The 8,575-nt window shown below is 46.3% G+C and overlaps 1 protein-coding gene across 6 annotated transcripts in view; it reads right to left on the reverse strand.

Moving 5' to 3' along the window:
- Positions 1-90: 90 nt before the first annotated feature.
- apbb2b (amyloid beta (A4) precursor protein-binding, family B, member 2b) overlaps positions 91-8,575 on the reverse strand; it is a 33,109-nt gene continuing 24,624 nt past the window's right edge. For 4 of the 6 annotated variants that reach the window (XM_053618887.1, XM_053618886.1, XM_053618889.1 and 1 more), the window contains 6 exons: positions 5,661-5,775; positions 3,219-3,306; positions 3,040-3,123; positions 2,819-2,934; positions 2,508-2,690; positions 91-870 (listed from right to left, as the gene is read on the reverse strand). In XM_053618887.1, coding sequence (XP_053474862.1) covers positions 700-870; positions 2,508-2,690; positions 2,819-2,934; positions 3,040-3,123; positions 3,219-3,306; positions 5,661-5,775 — 757 coding nt within the window. In that variant the 3' untranslated portion in view covers positions 91-699. Of the gene's footprint in view, positions 871-2,507; positions 2,691-2,818; positions 2,935-3,039; positions 3,124-3,218; positions 3,307-5,660; positions 5,776-6,697; positions 6,714-8,575 lie in introns of those variants that run through there. The other 2 variants (XM_053618891.1, XM_053618888.1) reach the window with 2 other exon arrangements.

The raw sequence follows: 8,575 nt of genomic DNA on the forward strand, positions 1-8,575 counted from the left end.
TCTTTCAAACCCAGTCTTTTGTTGTTTTTTTTTGGTGAAAAGCTTTGATCTGTATTTACACAGCAACACTCAGCGTCACAGCGTTGTCTCTCGTTTGTTCGCTTTTTAAAATAAAAAGTATTTATTTTGAATCTATCCTCTCCTCTGTCCATCTCGACACGGATGAAGGCTGTGAGACAGGAAGTAGGAACGCATGCTGTGTGAATGAGAGCATCGAAAGATGCTATAGTTCTGATGAAGCAGCAGCAATGTACACACATACAGCTCTCTCTCTCTCACACACACACACACACACACACACACACACACACACACACACACCTTACAGCCAGCTGGGATTGTACAGAGGAAGCTCTAGTGAGGTTAAGTGTTTGATCTGTCTGGCTTTTCATGCACGCACACACACACACACACACACACACACACACACACAGGAGGATGCTCCACACTTCTCCTAAACCATGAACGGTGTCTCGTATCATGCGACGGAGGTGTGGTCACCCCATGCAGATAAGCACATAACACTTGATTGGACACAGAGGAGGCGGAGCCACGTTATGCTAGAGGTGAAGCACGATCGGTGTGGGTCTGTTTATAGAAGAGTGTGTTTTTCCGATGCCACAGTAACAGGAGTGGGTGTACGCATGCCGAGTCTACGTGTGAGAGTGTGTTCGCGAGTGTGTGTGTGTGCGAGTGTGACTATTGTGGCAGCTCCGTGACGGGTCTCTTCTGTTTGAGAGTGTCGATGAGGGACAGGACGCCGCGCTTGACGCTGGTGGAGACGCGGCGCGTCACTGAGTCGGAGGGCGGGGCCTGCGAGCAAGACTTCTGCGACGGTGGTCGCGCCACCAGACACTTCTGGTATCGTAACTGCAGTGGGGAAGAGAGAGAGAGAGAGAGAGAGAGAGAGAGAGAGAGAGATGGAAACAGCTATTAAAACCCACCAAAATCCCGTAGATTACAACATTTCATTTTCCGAGGTGAAGAAACACACAAAGTCCCTCAAATTAAACAAATATCATGTGCGAAAACTGGGACAACAATCCTGCCGAAAAATTCCACACTCGCACCCACGAAATTTCACGAAATGAAATCCCACACCAAATGAAACATGTACTCAACCCTAAACAGTCAAATCCAATTAGCTGAATATCTGAAGAACAGGAACCTGAGAGAAAGACGAAGTCTGATTAAATATAGAGCGGCTGATCCCAATTTAGAAACTGAAAAAGGAAGACACACTAAAACCTATAAACTCGGAGAACAAAGACCCTGTAAACACGGAGCTACAGGAAGTAAAAACAGAGACACACTTCAGTCTGATCTGTCCAAAAACTGTGTGTGAGTGAGAGAGAGAGAGAGAGGGAGTGAGAAAGAAAATGTGAGAGAAAGAGAGAGAGAAAAAGTGAGAGAGGGGGGAATGAGAGAAAGAAAGTGTGAGAAAGAGTGAGAGAGAGAGAAAAAGTGAGAGAGGGGGAGTGAGAGAAAGAAAGTGTGAGAAAGTGAGAGAGGGAGTGAGAGAAAGCGTGAGAGAAATAAAAGAGAGAAAGAAAGAGCGAGAGAGTGTGAGAGAGCGAGAAAGAGTAAGAGAGAGAATGAGAGAGAGGGGGGGTAGGGAGAGAGAGAGAATGAGAGAGGGGGGGTAGGGAGAGAGAGAGAGAGAGAGGGGGGAGACAGAGAGAGAGAGAGGGGGAGAGAGAGAGAGGGAGAGAGAGGGAGGGAGAGGGGGGTGGGGAGAGAGAGAGAGAGAGGGGGGAGACAGAGAGAGGGGGAGGGAGAGGGGGGGAGGGAGAGGGAGGGGGGGAGAATGATGGAGTCCTGGTTTGATCATCAACAAAAAAAAAGAGAGAGGGGGGGAGAGCGAGAGAGAGGGAGAGAGAGAGAGGGGGGAGACAGAGAGAGGGAGAGAGGGGGGAGACAGAGAGAGGGAGAGAGAGAGAGAGAGGGGGGAGACAGAGAGAGAGAGGGAGAGGGGGAGAGAGGGGTAGGGAGAGAGGGGGGGGAAGAGAGAGAGAGGGGGAGGGGGGGAGCGAGAGAGAGAGAGAGAGAGAGCGAGAGAGAGGGGGAGAATGATGGAGTCCTGGTTTGATCATTAACACTACTGACCACACACTCACAGCTGTAGGGTAAAGCCCAGGTTTATATTAATGCACCCGTTCTAATACACTGTTGTTTCTATGGTAACGGACACTAGTGGTGGACACTGTACAGATATAAAAGGTGCTGTTATTTAGCAAAGACAGTCGTACAATCATCGGTACGGTGAAGTTTTCTGTGAGGAGACGCTGATTTATTTAATGCTTGTGGAAGGAGTCTCCAGTGTCAGTGTTTCTGTAACCAGTCTGCGGTGAAGGAATGACTGGAAGATATTCAGCGTTTGGGCTGGTAACAGGACCAGCACTCTTCAGAAACAGCCACAGGTAATCTCATCGCGGGTTTAAAGTAGCGGTTCGTCATTTTACAACCGAACAAATATCTGAGGTGATTCTCAGGGTTCAGGCACTGACCATGCACGCGGCCTGCACCGCCTCGGACACGCTGCCCGCGTTGGGTTCGCACCAGAACACGTGGCACTCAAAGTGCTGGCTGCCCGTGTCCATGATGAAGGCGAACGAGTGCACGTCTCTCCCCACGCCCATGAACGACAGGAAACGCACGCGGCACTCCACTAGGACTTCCTCTTCCTCTTCCTGAAACAGGAAATCGTCACATCAATTGCACGCGTATGATTTTTTTCATAACGTTATGATCATAACGTGAATCTATTGGGCTTTTTTTTTTTTTTTTTTTTTTAAAATATTTAAGTTATTATTATTGCCTTCTCTTTGATGACCGTGACGGTCGCGTCCGCTACATTCAGCATCACTGGGATCCAGTCGTCTCGGGCTGATGATGTCATCAGGCTGTCCACTGCGCCGTTTAGAATGTCCATGCCTGAGGGAAAAACAAAACAAAAACAAAACCAGGTCGGTTCATTATATCGACAGATAAACTCGGGTTTTGTGTACACGTTTCTGAGAGCAAGCGCGTGTATCGTACCGATGGGTCTGGCTACTGGCATCATGCCAACATACAGGACCTGAAACTTCTGCACCAGTTCAGTCTTTGGTGTGGGGAACTCTGCTAAAGAAGACAACATGCGTCTCACATTAATTAATAAATGCGTACACACATGATCTCATCATGCACACAGAGAGACACGTGTGAGGAGGCGTTACCCTGCAGCGGGACGTCGAGTCCCGTGTGGCTCCTGTCCTGCAGAGATCCTCCGGCCATAGCTTTGGCATTCTTACGCTCTGCCATGATCTAATAAACACAATATAACACACACACACACACACACACACACACACACACACAAATAACGATTACACAACATATCCATTCGTAGTGGATATACAGTATACGTACAATCCGAAGAATTACACGTGCACTAATTCAGCATGATTTCTACAGAATTCTGGAGCATAAGATAAAGCTAATATGTGGACATATATAAAAAAAATAGCATTTCAGACGTTTCTATTAATACAGTCCTAGTTTAATTTTAATTCTCTTCATCCTGTAGTTAAAGCGGTCACTCTCCTTATCTTAATCCCATAGCAAAAATACTCTGCTCTCATGGATCTCAAAGAATTGCAAACAAAATATCTTCGTTCAATATAGGTGTGCAACAATAATTGGCACCCTTTTGGTCAATACTCTGTGCTACCTCCCTTTGCTAAGATAACAGCTCTGAGTCTTCTCCTATAACGCCTGAGGAGGTTGGAGAATACATGGCGAGGGATCTGAGAGCGTTCCTCCATACAGAATCTCTCCAGATCCTTCACATTTCGAGGTCCACGCTGGTGGACTCTCCTCTTCAGTTCACCCCACAGGGTTTCTATGGGGTTCGGGTCAGGGGACTGGGATGGTCATGGCAGGACCTTGATTTTGTGGTCAGTAAACCATTTTTGTGTTGGTTTTGATGATGTTTTGGATCATTGTCCTGCTGGAAGATCCAACCACGACCCATTTGAAGCTTTCTGTCAGAGGCAGTCAGGTTTTCATTTAATATCTGTTGATATTTGATAGAGTCCATGATGCCATGTATCCTAACAAAATGTCCAGGTCCTCTGTAAGAAAAACAGCCCCAAAACATTAAAGATCCACCTCCATATTTAACCGTGGGCATGAGGTACTTTTCCATATATCTACCTCTCTGTGTGCACCAAAACCACCTCTGGTGTTTATTACCAAAAAGCTCTATTTTGGTTTCATCTGACCATAGAACCCGATCCCATTTGAAGTTCCAGTCGCGTCTGACAAACTGAAGACGCTCGAGTTTGTTTTTGGATGAGATTAGAGGCGCTTTTCTTGAAACCCAAACAACTTGTGGTGATGTAGGTGACTTCAGATTGTAGTTTTGGAGACTTTCTGACCCCAAGACACAACTAACTTCTGCAATTCTCCAGCTGTGATCCTTGGGAGATTTTTTGGCCACTCGAACCGTCCTCTTCACAGTGCATTGAGACGATATAGACACGCGTCCAATTCCAGGTTTAATCATAACATTTCCAGTTGACTGGAACTTCTTAATTATTGCCCCGATGGTGGAAATGGGCGTTTCAACACGTGAGCTATTTTCTTATAACTGCTTCCCATTGTGTGAAGCTCAACAACCTTTTTCCGCACATCACAGCTATATTCCTTGCTCTTATCCCTTGTTATGAATGACTAAAGGAATTTGGCCTGTGTGTTACCTCATACTTATACACCTGTGAAACAGGAAGTCATGGTTGAACAATTTCCCGTTCCTAATCACCCAGGTGTACTAAAAAAAATTTAAATGTCAATGGGAATATACTTCAAATATATTTTTCTCAGATGAATTCATAGTGGTGCCAATAATTGCTGCACACCTACATTTAACAAAGATTTTCTTGTGGATAAACCTGTGTTGTGTTCGCAATTCTTTGATGTTCATGCGAGCCGAGTATTTTTGCGAATTTTCTGAACAAAAGATCAAAAGGTTCAACAATAAAGACAATTTTTCACAGCCTTCTTTGCTCATATTTTCCAAGGGTGCCAATATTACCGGAGCGCGCTGTCGTACTAAATTTTCCGATAGCTGGCGAACAAAGGGGGGGGGGGGTAAAAAAAAAAACCCCAAAACAACCTCCTAATCTGAACCGGTTCTATACGCCGAAACAATATCGGACACGCGATGACGGATCTCTCGTGTGTGTACGTCCGGTACGCGTCCCGCTCTAATCTGCACGCTGGAAAACATCATGCGCGTGCGTGTGTGCGTGCGTGCGTTCCCTACGGACTGAATTAATTCGTAAATAAGCCTGAAGGCGAAAAGCACAAGTCTGGCCAAATCTCTAATTCCCTTTGCGCACGGAGCAACATCAATTACTCGTGTCCTTAATCAAAAGAGCCGTGTTTGCCACACAGCACTCCCAGGAGCCTCGGAGTTGATTTGAATGAAGCACTGCGGAGGTTTTACAGTCTTGTGCGGTTCACACACACACACGCACACACAGACCTTGTCGATAACTAGCTGTATTAGAGATTGAGGGAAATACAGTGTACGAAACAGATTTCAGTAGCAAATTTGTTTTTATTTGGGCGGGGTGGACACGACTGGTTGAAGAGGTTGGTGTAGATGATCTTACCCGGGAGCAGATTTCATGCAGGCTGGTAGCGATGGCTTTGGCAGGCGTGTCACAGCGAAAAACATGACATTTTAATATCCGTGTGTCTTTATCACGTGCTACGTAGGCAAAATCCCTAGAAGGACAAAAGCAAAGATTTAGAAACACACAAGACTTAGTAAATGAGTCTGTGTGCATGTGTGTAGTGTGTAGTGTATGTGTGTACAGTTTGATTCACACCGAACATGTTGAGTGATACAAAGGAAAGCGCGGTGATAGGGACAGGTTAAGACGGAGCGTTACCTCTCTCTGAATCCGGGACAGCAGTGAAGAAAAGAAGAGCAGGAATTAAAGAGAGTAGAAGACACACACACGTCTCACACACATCTCAGAAAGCTAAACGTAATGACAGCTGATAGGTTAGCCTCAGGATGATGTCGGCGTGTGCGACAGCGACATGCGTGTTAAAGCCGTGAGACGTGATTTCACATATCAAGGCTGCCTCCGGAAACATCGGCGTGTCCCTGAATGTAAAACAGTGAGACGATTAGGGAGTATTACGGAAAGAGAGAGAGAGAGAGAGAGAGAGAGAGAGAGAGAGAGAGAGAGAGGGGAAACGAGAGCGAGGAAAAGATATGGAAAACTACCCCCCCCCCGCCCCTCCCCCTAAATCAGTCGTAATTTAAGACGTGAGACCGACATTTCCTTCTAATTTGAAATGAGACTTCATTTGCAACCCCAAGCCCCACCCACTAGCGTATTTCTCACCCATCATGTGACTCTCTACCTGTGAAGGCTAGCACGTGCTTCCTCCAATACGCGTGAAGCCGCCGCCGTCGCTGAACTGCCGCTCGCGATATGTCACAGGGCAGCGTAACACGCTCGGGCGTTTCCTGTCACCGTGTCACGGAGCTATTCGTTGGATTATGATACGATAGAAAAACTCGTCACAATAACGCAATCGTAAACTACAGCTCCGAATGATCAGGCACACACACACAAAAAAAAAAAAGAAAGGAAAAGTGAAGGGTTAATGCAAGAAGAGCTTCAGAGCGCACCAGGAACCAGAACCCTGAGGATCTCCTGAAGATCTCACGACTCTGTGGATCCCCTGAAGATCTCACGACTCTGAGGATCCCCTGAAGATCTCACGACCCTGAGGATCCCCTGAAGATCTCACGACTCTAAGGATCCCCTGAAGATCTCACGACTCTGAGGATCTCCTGAAGATCTCACGACTCTGACGATCCCCTGAAGATCTCACGACTCTGACGATCCCCTGAAGATCTCACGACTCTGACGATCCCCTGAAGATCTCACGACTCTGATTTCACTCTGAACCTGGGCATCCTTTCGACACGCTGTTCGTCTTTACTCTTCTAACTCCTGCACGCTGTAACGATTTCTAATCGTGTAATCTGACGTTGCAGAGTACCTCGAGACCCCCTCGAGTCTCAGGGTTTCTTCCTCGAGTCTCAGGGTTTCTTCCTCGTGTCATCTCAGGGAGATTTTTCCATTAGGGGACTGCATGCGGACGCTTTGTGACTGCGTCTATTGATAAAAGCGCTATATATCCCCGACAGATATATCCGGTGCTCTATCCCCGCTCCCTCCCCATCTCTCTCCTTGTCCTTCTCTAGCGCTGATGTTCCTGAGAAATCTCACACTCCTCCACATTCTCATACACACACACACACACACACACACACACACACACACACACTCTCTCTCTCTCTCAAACATCCGTCCAAATAACTGCACAGCAAAAACTTTATCGATTTACAACATGCGAATGCATTAATTTGGACATTTACGCCTATTTATGCAAAAACAGTGAGAAAGGAGGAACAAAAGGATGGAGAGAAACAGAGAGAGAGAGAGAGAGAGAGAGAGAGAGAGCGCGAGAGAGAATTACAATACTCACATGTGGAGTGGCTCCTATTTTAGCTCCATGCTAAATCTGTCCCTCTCCTTCTTCAACACTGATTTAAAAGACTTCACCTCGCTTCATTCTCTCCTTCTCTCTCTCTCTCCATCCAATCCCTGCTTTCCCAACCCCCCCTCCCTCTCCTCCTCCTCCTCCTCCTCCTCCTCGCGCTCACTCACTCAGGAGAGAACCCGCCGAAGCCGATGCTGTCTTTTAATCCACATATAAGAGTTTAATGATGATGAGTGGTGTTTCTTTAAAAAAAAAAAAAAAAAAAAAAAAAAAAAAAAAAGTCTGCCACATAAATGAAAAAAATCGGGCGAATACGAGTAAAAAAAAAAAAAACACGAGTTACAAGCTGCTCAAGCAAGGAACGCCATAGCGATCGAATTCCGAGGACCGGAGAGGACCTCACACACCCGCATCCACGAGCAGCGGCGCAATTCCCCGTGTAACCGGATTAAACTTTCATCAGGCCACTCATCTCACCGCCATCAATCTTTCATTCGCGTCCTCCTTTCGCCGGGGCGAATCCGCCACTCTAGACTCATTAGGGCGACCTTTATCGAAGAGGCGCTGGAGAAAGCGCTCGATGCGTCCGCGCACGTCGATAATCCCGGCTTAGATCGAGTTCTTTACGGCGTCTTTGCATGTTTATAAACGTCCCAGCGGGGATGGGATTGAGAAATACACGGCTAAACCTTTTTTTTTTTGTTGTTTGTTTGTTTATAAGCAAAAGCTTTCAAATCTCTGTTGACCATATTTGGCATTCTGAGAGAAAAGACGTATTTACGGGTTTACGAAAGGTAAAAAGTCTGGAGAAAGAAATGAAAGTGCTAGAACAGAATGCGCTGTACTGTTGTTGTTTGGGTTTTTTATTTCCTTTTCTTTTCTTGAAATCATACAAATGCTTTCTCACGCCGATCAGCCAGAAGATTAAAACCACTGACCCATAGCAACAAACTACAGACTGTAACATACTTACGAGTTAATGATTCATGAAAGGTGA

Source organism: Ictalurus furcatus, chromosome 29, assembly GCF_023375685.1.
Source record: "Ictalurus furcatus strain D&B chromosome 29, Billie_1.0, whole genome shotgun sequence".
Taxonomy (NCBI): Eukaryota; Metazoa; Chordata; class Actinopteri; order Siluriformes; family Ictaluridae; genus Ictalurus; species Ictalurus furcatus.